This window comes from Vipera ursinii (assembly GCF_947247035.1).
Source record: "Vipera ursinii genome assembly, chromosome: 1".
NCBI classification, from domain to species: Eukaryota; Metazoa; Chordata; class Lepidosauria; order Squamata; family Viperidae; genus Vipera; species Vipera ursinii.
Window position 1 is genome coordinate 221,236,395 of NC_139512.1, and position 18,430 is coordinate 221,254,824.

Here is an 18,430-nt window from a genome sequence, read left to right on the forward strand (position 1 = left end):
CAGGGAGAAGATCTGATTGCCCTTCTCAGGAAGAGATGCCATCAGTCCTTACAAGTGTCCTCTGGGCAACATTAGGCAGACAGACAGCTGTAATGCCACTGCACTCCAAGCACATAACAGCCACTCACAGATGCTTGAAGCTCTCCCTCCCCAGCTTCCGCTGGCTGCCTTTCATCCCTGGCCACGCCAAGCTCTGCTCAAGTTAGCAATGCAGCTGCGGCGAGGAGGGAGAGCGTGGACAGAGAGCAGAAGCGTCTCAAACAAAGGTCAGGTGTTGACTTCTAGGTGACTTGGGCTGCCGGATCCACAACTCTAATCAATGGGACGTGGCAGGAATACAATCCACTATGTAGAGAGGGGAAGGCTGGTCCAAAGCTCAGAGAGCAGTCAGAAAATACTCCGAGCAAGTTTGGGTAGAGATAGTGAAGTGGTGGGATGGGAGGGACTCCAGATTTAATGAACTCCCTTTTGCCAAGAAGACTCGGTAGCTTTGTGGGAATTTTAGAATGTACACAGCTCACAATCTCTTTAAAACGGCATCTCTCAAGGTAGCAAGCCTTTATCTAGCCGGCTGTTGTTTTTACCTCAAGTTCTGTATCTTGAAGCCTTGCTCCCTTCTCCAATTTCAGATGGATAGCAATTATTTGGTGAATATGGCTACTGTCAGAATCACTCTCCTAATAATTGGCTCATAGATTCTGGGAGGGTAGAAAAGGGTAATTTCTACTTTAGGGCCTTTTAGCACTGCTGCAGCATTGCTATTTTGTAAACCATGAGAAGTGGAAATAAAACTGTCATCCCATATAACTCTTATTATAGAAGTCTACTCTATATAACAATCTCAAGATAATTGTATATTGTGGCAAGATATATTTGCTCATAAAAAAAAGACTGCAACCATGCATATATTTACCCAAGAGTAAATCCCCACAGAGTTTACTGAGACTTTCGTTGGCACAGACATGCTATAGTGGATGGTGCTATCAACCTCGTTTGAGATGATGAGATCAATTTCCCCTAGCAAGGTTTTATAGGATTGTAGCTCTCAGTCAGCAAAGGTCACCCTGTCTTATTTATTTATTTTTTATTTATTTTAATTCCATTTATATCCCGCCCTTCTCCGAAGACTCAGGGCGGCTTACAAACTTAGCAGTAGCCTTCATTCTATGTATATGCCTGCTTATTAGGGCTTTCACACACACCCCCAAGCGGCATTATTACAAAGTCAGCTTAATTGCCCCCAACAATCTGGGTCCTCATTTTACCTACCTCGGAAGGATGGAAGGCTGAGTCAACCTTCAGCCTGGTGGGATGCGAACCTGCACTAATTGCAGGCAGCTGGTTTTACTTAAGCAGCTTTCAAAATATCTGGTCATCACAGTCCCATCATCGGTGTATTCATCACCTTTACATTTCAGCCCCCCCTTATTAGTGCTATTGCACTCGGCTGGAAAAACCAAATAAGCATATTTCCAATTCCTGCTAATCCCAAAGCAATTCCAGGTTGCTGGTTAAGTGACACTTTTTATTCTTTCCAACCAGTTTCTGTTGGCAGTGATTTTCCTAAGAAGATGTAAGACAGGGGTCCTCAAACGCGGCCCTTTTATGACTTGTGGACCTCAACTCCCAGAATTCCTCAGCCAGGCACGCTGGCTGGGGAATTCTGGGAGTTGAAGTTCACAAGTCATAAAAGGGCCACATTTGAAGACCCCTGACATAAGATGTTCTAATTGTGGAGCGGTTACAGTATGAAGTCTTTCATTTCTCTTTTCTTCTATTGCAGCTCTCTCTTATCTTATGTTTTATGCTGTTTTAGTGACTTTTAGTCAAAGTTCCCCATTTTCTGATTTTGAACTCTTAATTTTTCGGCATTATATGAACATGACAATGGTTATAATATGGTCATTGTTTCTGAGGGATTTTTTAAAAAATAATTTGGTGGGTCACTGATCGTATTTCAATAAATTTAAGCTTGAATCTTGCCAGCCAACTGGAATATTGGAAAAAAAAATATGTAACGGGGTTTAATACTCTCGATCAGTCAACAACAGACCATGTCTCTGAAAACAGAATTGGACCCAATTTGGTGCAGGAGGAGAAGAAAAAACAAGTTTTGAAATAGCAAATGGAACAACTAGCCCTAAAATGGGCCAGGTTCAGTTGTGGACTGAAGAGAAAAAAAAAATCTAGAAAAATTCCTCCAAATAATTGGGGAAAGGGCAATTTGGAAAATCACTGCCTGCTCTCGTCTCCTCCCTCCTAATCACATGGTCATATGATTTGCATATGAAACATATAGACAAACATGAGTGAGAGCAAAAAAACCTACACAAAAACCTTTACTGTTTTACACGGGGGGGGGGGGAGTGTGCCCATTGACACCAGGCACTCAATTCATTAGCCGACCACAAACGCCTCACTTCCTGCAGTCTGCTCATGAGGAATAGCTGTCCAGAATACAAGTGGGAAATCTCACAATAACTCCTTTATCCAGAAAGACTGCACAAGGCAAAATGATTGCACAATTGGGCAATATGTTTAGCAAAATCACTTGATACTAAATTGACAGCGTAAAAAAAAACAGATGAAAGAGCTGTAAAGAGGAAAGAGGAAATGAAAGAAGTTAAGAAGATGGAAAGCTCTGTAAAACAAGTGTCTGGCGATGTAAAATGAATTAATGACGAAGTGGAAATTCTGGAGAGGAAGTCAGAATTTATAGACTGGGAGTTGGAGAGAAAGATAGATAATTTGGCTGTTTTGGAATTAAGAAAGAAGAAACTTTATTTGAGATTTACAGCACTTCCAGAGAATTCTAGTGAAGATATTAGAGAAAAAGTTATTAAAGCTTTAGCAAACTTTTTGGACCAGAATGAGGATTATTCAGGGGCAGAAACTGATAAAATATATAAAATAAATACAATATTTGCAAGAATAAGATCAAGTTTTCAAGCAGCATTTTAATACAAGATTGAAGACTAATAATACATATGTAATTGTACTTAAAGAAATTCCTGTTAGAATTTTGTGTGAGAAAAGAGTAAACTTTTCTGACTGACAGATTAGGAAAGGATTCCATTTCAATAGGACAAAATAGAAGGTGTGAGTTTTACGTTTAAACAGCCGAGGTTTCAAAATGAAGCATAATGAAAAATAAACCACACTGATTTTCTTAGATGCAGAAAAGGCTTCTGACAATTTGAACTGGGCTTTCTTGTTCAAAGTTTTGGAAGATATGTACTTTGGAGAGAATTTTATAAAATGGTAAGATCAATTTATACTTCACAGAAAGCACAAATAATTATTAATAGAAATCTAAGAAAGCCTTGTGATACCAAAAAAAAAAGGAATAAGGTAGGGATGCTCAATCTTTCCTCTTTTGTTTATTTTGGTTCCTTTAAAGAACATTGAAATATTAATGGTAAAATTAAGAGAATTTGGTGCATCAGCAGGTTTTAAAATCAACAAACAGGAGACAAAAATTATTATTTATCTAATCTGTATCCTGCCTTTATTATTTTTATAAATAACTCAAGGCAGCAAACATACACAATACTGCGTCTTCCTCCTATTTTCCCCACAATAACCCTATGAGGTGGGTTGGGCTGAGTATGACTGGCCCAAGGTCACCCATTTGGCTTTCATGGCTAAGGTGGGACTTGAACTCACACACTCTCTTACTTTCTAGCCCAGTGCCTTAATCACTAAACCAAACTGGATAAGAAAACTGGTTAAGGAAAATCAGAAAAACAGAAGATCCAACAGAACTGACAAATAAAATGGGCTTAAAATTGAGAAGAAAGTAAAATATTTGGGTATCATTATGAATGTTATTTCAAAATAACTATTAAATGGAGTGAAGTTAAAAACACATGTTAAGATGCAAGAAAATACAACTGTCATTGTCGGATAGAATTTATGTGATAAAAATGAATGTCTTCCTTAGAATGATGTTTTTGTTTTAGACAATACCTGTTTGGTAACTGCACCATTTACCCAGCGGCAGAGATTTGTGTGATAGGGCAAAAAAACCCCCAAGTTTATTATAAGGTGTTATAAGATGCAAAGAAATTTAAAGTGTTATAAGATGCAAAGGAATTTAAAACTGTGTTTTGCAGCTTGCAGTTTGGATTGGATGAAACACTGAGCATTGCTGAGAAAGAGAAGGCTGTTGGAGTTAGAAGAACACAACCTGAGATTTGGGAGACATGGACATCTGTAGTTTGATAAAGTTAAGTTTAATGTGGATTTTAAAAATCATTATGCTAGACCAGACATGTCAAACACAAGGCCCGGGGGCCGGATCCGGCCCGCGAAGTGGTTTCATGCGGCCCGCGAAGCCATCCTGGAAACAGTGAGGGAACGGCCCCCACTGTCTTGGCCCTGGCCCAGAGACCCTCCTCCTGCCAGAGACCCTCAGATCTGTCCCACTCCTGCCCAGGCCCCCATAGGCACCCTTGATGCCAACGATGTAGAGCTGGCCACGCCCACCCAGTAGGCCATATGCATTCTAGCCACGCCCACCCAGTAGGGCACGCCCACCCAGGCCACACCCACCCGGCCCCTTGAGGGCAACCGCAATGCTGATGCGGCCCTCATTGAAATTGAGTTTGACACCCCTGTGCTAGACGTACCATATGGAGAATTTGGAATAGATACCAACGCAGGTTGTGTCCCAAAACACTTCTGTAGCTCTCAACACAAGAAGCATTTTATAGATGAGAAATAATTGGCAAACATAAATGGCTAACCTATTCTGAGATATTAGAGTGAGCCCCTTCTATAAAGCATGTCACACAGCAAGACAAGCTAAGATTCTTAGAATATGAACTGAGCAACAACTGCAGATTCAAATACAACATAAAAATATCTGGGGGCGAAAAGGGGAGAAAAGAGAAGAAGGCTACTAGAATGCTTTTTCCTATTTTCTCCCCCCCCCTTTTTGGGGAGAGTTTGTTCTGTCTTTTTTAATTTCTTTATAATCATATTTTCTCTTGAGCCTTTGCTCTAATATAAAGTTTATGTCTACATTTGTTTTTGCTATTTTTGTTGTTTGTTTTTAACTAATTAACAAAAAATAAAACCAGGGAAAAAATAGCAGGCACTAACTTATCAGAAGCCACTTTTGGTTTAAACAAGATCCTCCAACCCCAGAAAGAACTTTTGGGAGAAAATACGGTAGACTTTTTAAAAGACTGAACACTCTTTTGGCTGTCACTTTTTTTTTCTAATGATAAATTTGTCACTCTAAAATAGCATCCATTTTCTTTTTCCAAAATATTAAGGGATGATCTGATTTAATGCATCGCTATAATAAAATTAAAATAATGATTAAAATAATAAAATTAAAAGGCAAATCTGTGACATGAATTTTAGCAGAGTACAAGTGCATAGCTTCAAAGGCTGAACAAGCTACAGAAACGACAATAGCATTGCTTCTGAGCAATCTTACCCTGTCTATGGAAATAAAAGTTTTAGATGATACCTACCTTGCCTGTTCTCCTGTGTAATGTTGGTCATGCTTCCATCTTCTGCTAAGCCATTTTCCAAGTTGTCTAAAATCTGCAGTGAATAGACAACCCGTGTTTAGTTTAAAACTCTAGTCAGGAAACAATGCCCAGATTCAGCTCAAACAGCTGCATTTATCACATTCTGGAGATTAAAAAAAAGAGTCACAAGGACATATTACAGAACGGATCTATCAGCATTATTAGGATTAATCAGAGTGAAAATGTGAGGATGTTTCTGTATTGCAATGCAGGCAATCCCTGGGTTAAAAATGAGTTACATTCCTAAATTTGTCTTTAACTCAAATTTTTACTTAAGTTGGAACTTGTACTTACGAATGGATGGTCTATTACTAAAAATGGTGGTCGACGTTCTCCTTTGAGCCAATGAACCACTGAATGTTTTCATGAAGAGCTGAAAACAGGCTTTATATTAAAAATGCGCAGCTTCGGTGTTCATTAACACATGGCGGGACATCAGCAGTTCATTGACTCGAATGAGAATACTGCCATTTTTAGTAATAGGCAGCTTGTTCAGAAATACAAGTTGTTCATAAATTGGACATTCTTAATCCAGGGACCGCCCGGGTGGAAATAAAAATGCAAGATATACGTGCCTTAAACAAAGGATCAAATACTGTATATTTTTTTTTAAAAAGAAATGGTTGGTTTATGCAAAAATGAGCCAGTAGATTAGCATAATTCTGCTAATTTGTTTTGATTATAATCTTGTGAATTAGTAAACAAAGCACTTGTCCAGTGGCAGTGGTTGCCTGAAGAAGTTTTCTTAGCCCGCATGGAACTGGAGGAACATGGAGATTTCAGAATGCGTGTCTAATAGGCTGCATTTAGCTTGAAAGATCACAAATTGTTGTAAGCTTGAATAAAAGCACAGCACTTTCACTACTTAGATGATTTCAAAGCATCTTCTAATGGGGAGGAAACATAGCCCATCCGTAGCCTAGACTACCTCCCACAAGCACTGAGGAGACAACAGAATACAGTAAGTGCCTTTTGGACTTAGAGATGCTACCAGCCATGCCTACTGTAAATGATTCTGCAAGACTGACCGGAATTTAGAGCTTTAGTTTATTATCCACTGCTCTTCCCCCCTGCCAATCAGTGATTAGCTACCCAAACAAGCCAGTTATTTTATCATCTTCTGGAGCGCAACCTGCACAACCACATCATTTCAAATAGGTAAGAAGGAGCAGAAATTCAACATGGCTACTTGCGTCTAAATCCATTTCTTGACCCGTGACACTGACCCGACAAATTCTCATTTTTAATTCACAATACTAGTTGGACAAGTTGCCACTGCATGCCATTTGCTGGGGAGAAGATGGGAGATCAGAGAAACAACTATACAGCAAGCTAGTGAAAGGGAATATAGCCATTAGATAGCAGCAGTGCTGATTTCAACTTTCAGCTACTGATATCAGTGATTTTTTTCATCAAGGATAAGATGATAAACAGCTTTCTTTGATGGAAGAGGCAACAGTAAATCAAGAAGCACAGAAGAAAAAGAAAAGGGCTGAAGAGAGAGGAGAGCAATTTTAATATTTAAATTAAAAAGTAGACTCTTTGGTATGTTTTTCACGTTCAGGATAGGTTGGAGCAGCAACCTCAAAAGGCGTTGCTTACTAAACAGGACAGGAAGATATACTTCAAAATTCAGTGGCAGGTTTTCTTCTAGGTAAACATCAGAAATGAGCAGCTTCCTTAGGGACATACTCCTTTGACAAGGGCATTTCTGGCTTGTCAATCTTTTGAATGTAAATATAAATAAATGATTGAACAACTGTTTTGAAAGTCTTCAAATGTAAACAGCGACTATTCCATAAATCAAGCTTCTTGCTGGTTATATAAAATGTTTAGTACTTCTGCCTTTAAGTATCAAGTGTTTGGAATGCGTGGTTGTGGACAAACACAAAGGAACGCTTTTCAGTTATACATTTAAGAAAGGGGAGAGGTTCCATCTGAAGGGAAAGTATCTTGTCTTATTTCTTCACATTCTTCTCACTCAAAAAATGCCCATTTTTGGAGTACAGTGCAAACAACTATGAAACCAAAATTTCTACTTTGTTAGAGGGAAATGCAGCTGTTATAACATCATTCTTTTCTTTATCTGTTTTCAAAGATAGATAGATGATAGACAGACAGACAGACAGACATAAACTCTATATGTATTCAGGGGTTGCCAGCTAGGCAACTATCTCTATATCTCTATGTATCTGTATCTATCTACTTTTAAAACAAAGAACAGTAAGAAGCCCAAAGGTAGCCAGTACATCTGGGAAGAGAGAATATTGTCCTTAAGGCTTCCCATCAGTCATGAAATTGAGGGATGATGGGCATAACTTAGAAGATAATAATAGAGCCATCTAGGCCAGTCATCATGACCAGCCCTGTTGTCAGTGAATTTCTCTAAATCTGGCTTTTGGTGATTTCGTGGACACGGCCACAATTAAATGTGCCCAACTTTGAGCCAGAAGTGACTCTGCTTAGTTTTTTGAGATCAGCCAAATTGGGCCTGGTGCTACCTGGTTTCTGTTTAAAACCTCCTCACTGCAGTGGCCATCACTACACCTGACAGAAATCAATTCTGAAGTCACCCATTACATAGAACAAGGCTTTCATTCATTGATCCTGGATCTGCTCATGTTTAACTTCAATATAGAACCTGAACTTCTAACACTGTGAAAGAAAGAAAAAATCTTCTCTATATCTACTTTTCCATGCCACACATGATTTTAAATGCCTCTTCCATATAAGCCCATCCATTATTTATCTCAAATGGGAACTTCCCAAGTCTACTTTTTTTTACTTGATTGGTCTTTTCTACATCTACAATAACTTTTTTTTTAAAAAAATGCAGTAATAAGAAAGCAAATTAAATGCAAAAGAGCACAGAGTGCATTCCTTCTGTTTATGCTTAAAAACTCGAGGTTGATTAAAAAAGTGCAAACACACTGTAAGGAACAAACAGAGAGACTGCACGGCATAGTGAAAAAGAAATATTTACTGTGTTCCTCATGCCCACTGTAAAGCTGAGTGACTGGATAATCCATAAAACTATTCAATGCAGGGAATAAAATTACCTAGCTACCCCACTGTCTAAAATCTTTGGCAAGAGAGGAAGAAAATAGAGACAGAGGAAGTTGCATGCGGCAGGCAGGAGCTCTGAAGGTTAATAGGCAGAACTTTGCACAGCTCCTGGTAGCTGACATTAATTGAAAATGTCTTGGGTTCATATTGCACTTATTCTACCAAGGAATTCTGGCCCTTGCCACAATAATGTGCAACCAGTTGCTCTGTGTACAAAACTGTTTTCTTTATGGGGGAAAATACAATCTAACAATGTTTTCAAACTGGTGGAAGTAGAAAAGAGAGAAAAGTTTTCTAATTTTTCCCGTACTACTTACAGTATACATTCTTCTGGAATGTCCCCACAATTCTAGAATAAATTTTGATGTCAGAAGAAAGAGGATTTAATGTGGCTATCCCCATTACTTACCCACGAATTAGAATCCAATCATGAGTCACCTCAACTAAAATCAATGAAATAAATAAAGCATTTACACTGATTCCTCATTTGAATTTCTTCAAATGTGTTCATCCAGCTAGTAATACTAGGGGTTTAGCAAATTTAGGGGGTTCATTCTTAGCTAAACCACAATTCCTTCTACACTGCAAAGTTCGCTTTATAACTCTTCTGATTAAAATGAAATCCACATGCAGCAAAATAAAGATGGTGCCCAAGCCACCTTTCTCTAGTAAAAGATAGGTTACATCCATTCTACTCTGCTGCCTCAAATACTCTTCATATCTGAAATCACCTCTGTGGAATACTCTGTCTATAGAGGACTGAATGGGATTTATTAAAGTACAGCTTATAATTTAATTAGCTAATAATTTCTGCTGATCAGGACATACAAGGCGCCGAGTTTCTCTGCCAATCTCTCTGATTGCCAAGAAGATTAATGATACTACAGCTTCCAATCGAGAGCACTGCATAGTTCTTTCTCTCCTTATATTTTGACTTTGTTTCTGTTATTTTTATAATGCTCTCTGTTTTCACAGCCTGCAGCAATTTTTCTGTACTTTGATTTACATAGTCACTCAAACTTCTTCTTCTACAGTTTGGTGGATTTGCAGTAGCCCTCTGCCCCCAATTCTTGGCAGGTACAACCTGTCGATGTCACTTCGTGGATGTAGAGTGTGGTGCATATTCAAAAGTTTACGCATCTAGGTGTTCCAATTCAGCCAAAGTCCAGTTGATAATTCCAGCTGGGTAGCGTATCACTGGGACTGCCCATGTATTAATGGCTTTAATTATATTTCCAGCATTCAGCTTTGATTTTAGTATTTTGCGGACTCTCCTGATGTATTCTTTTTGTGCTGACTCTGACTTTCCCATTCAAGATATTATCTGCTTCCAATATGCCTACGTATTTGTAAAAATCATCCTTTACTAGTGTTTTCATAATACCTCCGTTTCCCAGTTCTATTCCTTCTATTTTTCCCATTTTTCCTCGCTGCATGGATAACGTAGCACATTTTCCAAGTCCAAAGTCCATTCTGATGTCGCTGCTAAACAGTTGAACTGTGTTGAGTATTGATTCAAGTTTGGTGTGGCTTTTTGCATACAGTTTTAAGTCATCCATGTTGATTCAAGTTTAGTGTGGCTTTTTGCATACAGTTTTAAGTCATCCATGTATAGTAGATGGTTTATCTTGCCATGCTGGCTTGAGATGTGGTATCCCAGTTTTGTGTTTCGTAATTCCATATCAATGGAATTAATGCGATGTTGAACAGTAGTGGTGAAAGTGAGTCCCCTTGGAAGATTCCTCGTCTGATATTGATTTCACCAATGTTCTCCCCATTTGCTGATAGAACTGTTTTCTATTTTTGCATATTTGCTTTCAAAAATGTACAGATGTTTTTGCTGATTCCAAAGTTTTCCAAACACGCATTAATCCAACTGTGGGGTAATGAGTCAAATGCTTTCTTGTAATCAATCCATGCCATATTTAAATTTGTTTTTCGTCATTTTGCATTTTTAAGTACCATTTTGTCAATGAGCAGCTGATCTTTTGTTCCTCTTGATTTTTTATAATTTCCTTTTTGTTCTGCCGATACAAATTGTTTTCCATCAGATGACTGAATACTGAATTTGCCAGTATTCTTGTAAAAAGTTTGAACGTTGTTGGCAGACAAGTACTTGGGTGGTAGTTGCTTGGTTCTGTGCTCTTTTCAGGGTCTTTCATTATCAAGTATGTTCGACCAGCTGTTAACCATTCTTCACTTGTGGCATTTTGAAGCATTCATCAAACTGAGTGGCCATGTGGTGATGGAGGCTGGTGAGGTGTTTCAACCAGTATCCATGCAGCTCGTCCAGGCCAGGTGCACTCCAGTTCTTGACCTTCTTTACTTGTTTTGCAACCATATCTTTTTTTTATTATTTTAATTCCATTTATATCCCGCCCTTCTCCGAAGACTCAGGGCGGCTTACAAGCTTAGCAGTAGCCTTCATTCTATGTATATGCCTGCTTATTAGGGCTTTCACACACACCCCAAGCGGCATTATTACAAAGTCAGCTTAATTGCCCCCAACAATCTGCCCCCAACAATATCGGTGGTTATTACAATATTCTCCATTTTGTTTTGTGCTGCTTGTTTTTGGATATCTTTGATCCAGGAGGCAGTTTTATTATGTTCCACTGGGTTTTCCTATAGTTCTTTCCAAAAGTTTAAGGTTTTTTCTTTACATGGTAGAACAGTAGTTTGGACTTTATTTTTGTCAAGTGACCGATAGAAGAGGTGTTGGTTTCTTCTGAACTGCACGTTTTCACGATATTGTTTTATTCGTCCTTCATATCTCTCAATTTTGTTTGCTGTTGCTATTACACGCTGTTTTAGGTTTTCCATGATTTCCGTTATTGTTTTTTCTTTCAAGTATTTCAATTTGCTTACATCTCCTCGTAGTTTTTTTGTTTTATTTTCAAGTCGAATTTTCCACTTTAGTGTTCCAGTGGGTTTCTTTTTTGGCATTTTATAACCCAATTCTGCAGTTATAATGGCAGCCGTACTGTACATTAGTTGGTTTGTTTCATTCAGTGTGCTGGATGGGATGGAAGTTAAAATGTTGTTCACAGCATTTAGTAGATCTTTCACTGGTTTCCTATGCACTTCACGGATGGCCGGCAATCTTTTTCTTTCTGTTTTCTTTGATCTGGTTTTCAATCTTTTATTCCAGCATTTTCGCTAGATTACTTAGCTCTACACTTTCGAGTTGTTGCACAGGTGAGTTTTGCATTGTTAAGTACCATTTTGTTGTTGTTATTGTTGTTTTTATTTATTATTCTTATTATGTTCGACACAAAGATGCCATTGAAGTCAGCCCAATTTCTTGAAACTGCATCCATGCAATTTTTTTTAGCCATGTCATGAAAGTGGTTTGCCACTGCTGTCTTCCAGGATGTGTTTCTTATTGCCCTGTCTGGCCTCTAGTCCTGGTATTCTCTGATGGTTCACCATCTGAGAATTAATGATGCCAAACTTTCTTAGCTTTTGAGATCCACAAAGGTCAGCTACATAGTGTCACCAGCTGAGGTATTCCAAATACGGTATCTACTTTAAAAATTTGGGAACTCTGAAAATTTTCTATTGTTTTGATTGGAAAAGATAAAGGGTACAAGGCTAAAAGCTTCTATACAACAAAACTGTTCATCTTTATGTCTGGAGTATAGCTGGTTTTTATGATGATGGGGCTTATTTTTAACAATGATATCATCAACAGCCTCTATGTCCTGTTCCCAAACTGATACATATTTTTCCACAGCACCTAGAAAAATTGAGGAATGGGATGAAAAGAGTTATTCTTGTGCGATTGTGTCATTGGGAGTAATTCTCTTCACTTTCCAAATGTACTCTGAATTACAAACTACATCTTTTCTATTGAAATTCCAGTCAAATTCCAACACCAGTGATCCAGGCACACCTTTTCTCGCTGTGTGATAGAACCGTAGTTGATTACCATAAAATGGTATTCTGATATTAAAAAAAAATGAAAGTGAAATTAAAAGATTGGCATCATCTTTAGATGGGCACCTAAACATGGTGCACATAAGCCTGGGATCATTTTAGAGGTGGCATTTGCCAATCCTTGAAGAGAAGCAGTGTCTTCTCTCTTTTAAAAGTATTTGTTTTAACAATCAAAGATTACAATTTGTTGCTTGATTAAGCAACTAAAAGGTGCTCCTGATTAAAGTGTTTTTAAGGTAATTAACCAACTCACTAAATGACTAAACACTACAGCTGTAATTCAAGTATTTGCAATCTTAGAAGTGTAAGATTGTCTTACCATTGGCTTGATAATCTTACAGAAAGTACCAATTATACTTCAAATGATTAAGCTGACTATGCCTCTTGAGTTTGGCAGGGGGAAAAAAGACAATCTAATCAATGCTTCCACAAACAGCCTATTTTAAACCAACTGTTATTCACCTGAAGATGGTTCTTTTGGAAGCAGGAACCATGTGTCACAATAATCCCTGGAAGGCCGAAATCAATTCATAGTTTCTGTTTTTACATTCCTTTCCTCCACTCTCCAACATCTCTCCAGCTGAATGCCTGCTGGACTATGCTCCAGCCCAATACCAGTTTTTGTGATCCCAGCTAGATTTAGGAATACATTTTTCACAAAAGTGAACTGAAGAAGAAGAAAAAAAATTAACATCTAAGCTTCAGCTTTGGTTAGCTAGAAGACAATCCCCTACTAAGCTGCCTTTCCAGGACAAAAATATATTGATTTATGTTAGGAAGAGCAGTGGTCCAAATGAACAAAATAAACAACAAATCCCCAGGTGGCTCACTTTTTCCTCCCCTGGAAAGAATAATTGTTGAGGTAAAGCCCATAGCTAAATACTTAATAGAAAGGATGCACCATTTTTCACCTAAATCTGCTGATAAAGCTTTGCATTTTATGAGACAAAAATGGATGCTAAGAAAACTTAAAACAAAAACAATAGGAAGGATATGCTACAATTTTGTACTAGCATATAACAGATTTAAAATATAAGATGCAAAGTGTATTCTTCAGAAAGCAATCATTTTAACATACACTGTCACAAAGTATATCCTAAAGAAGTGAAAAAACTGAATGTATAATTGGTAAAAACATTAAAGCCAACAGAGTACTGTTTTTGCAAAGTCCCCCCCCCCCAAAAAAAGTAGTCAACAAGAAATCTGGATCACAAGACACTACGGGAACTAAAGCAGCATAAATTAGAACAAGGAGATTGCAGAGAAACTAACCATATTGAGGGAATACGTTTATATACACAGCATTGTTCTTGTGAACGATGTAGGCTAAATACTCATGCTTTGCACAATTATTGCTCTGGGAAGATATATGAAATCAACAAAAGGAAAGCAAAGATAAATGTCTAGTCTAGTGCTTCTAGATAAGCATCAGCAAATCATCTGCAAAGACTACCTGAGGATAATAAGCTTTTTACAAGGGTTCAGCCAACTGAACTTGCTTACTTGATTCTCTGATGATGAGAAGAAATGATGTGGCTTTTCTACCATCATTTCTAATCATCCCTGTCTTCTAATAAGATCACTAATAATAAAGGCTGAAACCTTTTGGAAGGCAGGAAGCTATGATTCTCAAGCCAGACAGCACATAAACATGCAAAGAAAGAGATGCAAAATATTTGTTAATTTGGGAAAGCAGGATTTAAATACTGGAGCAATACACACACACACACACACACACACACACGTTAGAAAGAAAAGAACTGAGTGCCAGGATAGAAAAATAAACAAACTGTTTAATATGCAAAACACATAGCTTTCGTCGACGTCATCAGAGCAAGAATAGGAGATCTGGGAGTTTGCCTATATAGTTGGCTGCTTTTGCACCCTGCTCATTGAGCGGGTCACTGCTCTATTGACTTCAAACGGGCGTAGTGTTTCTAAATGTCCCACATTTCTTCGCGTGCTTGCAGGATCAGAAGTTGTTTTTTATTCATGGTCGCTCCCCTGGTGAGTGTATACGCATCAGGCTTTGGGTTAGATATGTGGACGACACGTTTGTGATTATTAAAAAACAAGATAGTGCCAATTTTATGGATGAGCTGAACTCAGTCTATCTGGACATCCGTTTCATTGTTGAGGAGGAAGCCAATGGCTCTCTTGCCTTTTTGGATGTACTAGTCAGCCGTCAGTCCAATGGCACTCTCCATACGACCATTTACCGCAAGCCAACCCACACGGACAGAACCCTGCATTATAGGAGCAACCATCCCGTGGCACACAAAATCAGTTGCATTCGGATATTGTTTGGACGGGTTGGCTTGCTCTGCAATACGGTTAGGGCCAAAGTTGAGGAGAGGAAATATCTATACCGTATATGCAGTCTTAACGGCTACCCTGCTGAGTTTGTTAGGAGATACAGCAGGACCCACAAATCTCGAAGTAGCCAATCAGATAACGTATCAGCCATGCTGACCACACGGATGACACTCGCATATATTAATGGAGTGTCCGAGGCTACTGCGCGGTTGTTAGCCCCTTACAATATCAATGTTGCCCATAGACTGGACCAAACCCTGCATGCCAGGTTAATGCATCCTAAAGAGCCACTCCCCAACGAAGAAAGATCGTCAATTATATATAGGATTCAATGTAAAAATTGCCAATGCAATTACATTGGGGAAATAACTAAGAGGCTCCATGAGCATGAGTTGGCGATCAGGAGACAAGAACAACGCTCACAGGTGTGGGCACATTTGGCTAGTTACAGCCATATGTTTGATTTTGCCAACGCTGAGGCCATAGCCCGGGATAACACCCAGGGTGGTCGGTTGCTCAAGGAGGCCTGGCTATCTGACGAAAACTCCACTAACCATCATATAGACCTTTTACCTGCTTACCAGATGCTCAGGGGATGGGAGGATGATGTTATTACTTACGACAGGCACAACGAGCCTGAACAACGCTGCAGGACCTGAACAACGCTGCTACAGGCAGAACAACAGCGATCCCCGGGAAGGATGAATCTTCAATGTGCCCTGTGTCAGACTTTGGGACATGCCTTGTATTAGATCCTGATTTGGAGGGCATAGCCACAACAATAATCTCCAGGAAGGACGAATCCACAACACGCCTGGCTTTAGGTCTTGAGACAGAGGCTCAGGGTCGACCAAAGATGAAGGGGGGGGGGAGGTACAAAACAACTGCGGCTGAGTAATCAGCTCCCTGATGTGTATACACTCATCAGGGGAGCGATCATGAATAAAAAAACAACTTCTGATCCTGCAAGCACGCGAAGAAATGCGGGACATTTAGAAACGCTACGGCTGTTTGAAATCAATAGACGGGTGACCCGCTCAATGAGCAGGGTGCAAAAGCAGCCAACTGTATAGGCAAACTCCCAGATCTCCTATTCTTGCTCTGACGACGTCGACAGTTTGGCCGATGAAAGCTAAGTGTTTTGCATATTAAACAATTTGTTTATTTTTCTATCTTGGTGCTCGATTCTTTTCTTTCTAACATGCACACACCCAGAATTAGCATTTTTAATCTTATTAAGTATACACACACACACACACACACACACACACACACATACATACTGTACATACATACATATATATACATATACACATATGCATATGCATACACACACACTATACACACACACACACTATACATATATACACACACTATCTATATGTACATGTATATGTATATGTATATGTATATGTATATGTATATGTATATGTGCCATATATTTAGCAGCCAAGGCTTGTGTATATACAGTGAGGGATCCCCTGCTGATTTTGTACATTTGCCCACTGACAAGGAAATGATCAGTCTATGATTTTAATAATAGGTTCATTTTAACAGTGAGAGACAGAATAACAGCAAAAAAGCAAAAAAAAAAAACGCATTTCAAAAAAAGTTATAAATTGATTTGCATTTTAATGAGTTAAATAAGTATTTGATCCCCTATCAATCAGCAAGAGAGCGGTCCTAATCTCAGTTTGTTACCTGTCCACAGAAGCAATCAATCAATCAGATTCCGAACTCTCCACCACGGCCAAGACCAAAGAGCTGTCCAACCATGTCAGGGAAGAAGATTGTAGACCTACACAAGGCTGGAATGGGCTACAAGACTATCGCCAAGCAGGTTGGTGAGAAGGTGACAACAATTGGTGTGATTATTTACAAATGGAAGAAACCCAAAATAACTGTCAATCTCCCTCGGTCTGGGGCGCCATGCAAGATCTCACCTTGTGGAGTTTCAGTGATCATGAGAACGGTGAGGAATCAGCCCAGAATTACAGGGGGGGGGAATCTTGTCACTGATCTCAAGGCAGTTGGGACCATAGTCACCCAGAAAACAATTGTTAACACATTATGCTATGAAGGATTGAAATCCTGCAGTGCCCGCAAGGTCCCTCTGCTCAAGAAAGCACATGTACAGGCCCATCTGAAGTTTGCCAATGAACATCTGAATGATTCAGAGGAGAACTGGTTGAACATGTTGTGGTCAGATGAGACCAAAATTGAGCTCTTTGGCATCAATTCAACTCGCAGCATTACGAGGAGGAGGAATGCTGCCTGTGACCCCAAGAACAGCACCCCCACCATAAAATATGGAGGTGGAAACATTATGCTTTGGGGGTATTTTTCTGCTAAGGGGACAGGACAACTTCACCGCATCAAAGGGATGATAGGCAGGGCCATGTACCATCATATCTTGGGTGAGAACCTTCTTCCCTCAGCCAGAGCATTGAAAATAGGTTGTGGATGGGTATTCCAGCATGACAATAACCCAAAACACATGGCCAAGGCAACAAAGGAGTGGCTCAAGAAGAAGTGCATTAAGGCAGAGGTCCTCAACCTTTTGGGCACCAGGAACCGGTTCGTGGAGATTTTCTGTTGACTGGATAGTGTGTGGTTTTGTGTGCTGCCTGCATCCCACGAATGGGGCTTTCCTTGTTTGTGCGGACCGGTTGCTGGCATGTTGCAGCCCGGTACTGGTCCACAGACTGGAGGTTGGGGACCCCTGCATTAAGGTCCTGGAGTGGCCTAGCTGGTCTCCAGACCAGGTTCGAGCTGCCAAATGTCAACCTCGAAATCTTAATGACCTGGAGAGGATCAGCAAAGAGGAGTGGGACAAAATCCCTCCTGAGGTTTGTGCAAACCTGGTGACCAACTTCAAGAAACCTCTTACCTCTGTGATTGCCAACAAGGGTTTTGCCACCAAGTACTAAGTCATGTTTTGCGAAGGGGTTCAAATACTTATTTCACTCATTAAAATGCAAATCAATTTATAACTTTTTTGAAATGCATTTTTCTGGATTTTTGTTGTTGTTATTCTGTCTCTCACTGTTAAAATAAACCCATCCATAATTTCTTTATCAGTGGGCAAACGTACAAAATCAGCAAGGGATCAAATACTTTTCCCCCTCACTGTATATATAAGCCTTGACTGCTGTGAACTGCAATAGGCACATGTATATATGACTTCATTCTTCCTTGCATTGAAATTACTTATCTAGCCATGTTAATCTGTGAAGTGCCTGCTCTTAGCGAGCTACAAAATATGGAGCAGTGTTTCCAGTGAGCTGAGATTTATTTTCATGCTCAGGAGTGAAGTCTGACACTATTTCAGGATGAGAAAAAACAGGCTTAATAACACAGTGCCATCAAGGACACATTCTCAGACCACATCTATCCCATGCATCATCCCCAAACAGAAGCCCAGAGAGACATGTCTATGGAGATTCTCAATCATCCATGTCATCGTTGTCCCAAACATGCTTTTCAAAAGGCAACTGGACTTTGTTTTTGTTTTTCCTTTCAAAACATCCAAGAGTTCACATTCTGGACAGAGGGGACCACTA

General features: G+C 39.4%; 2 protein-coding genes across 3 annotated transcripts in view; one reads left to right on the top strand and one right to left on the bottom strand.

Moving 5' to 3' along the window:
* The window catches only part of EIPR1 (EARP complex and GARP complex interacting protein 1), a 308,944-nt gene that overhangs the window by 175,575 nt on the left and 114,939 nt on the right, over positions 1-18,430 (top strand). The gene's annotated exons all lie outside the window — the stretch shown is intronic.
* The window catches only part of TRAPPC12 (trafficking protein particle complex subunit 12), an 85,525-nt gene that overhangs the window by 21,416 nt on the left and 45,679 nt on the right, over positions 1-18,430 (bottom strand). For both annotated transcript variants that reach the window (XM_083356563.1, XM_083356562.1), the window contains exon 8: positions 5,487-5,559. In XM_083356563.1, coding sequence (XP_083212689.1) covers positions 5,487-5,559 — 73 coding nt within the window. The remainder of the gene's footprint in view (positions 1-5,486; positions 5,560-18,430) is intronic.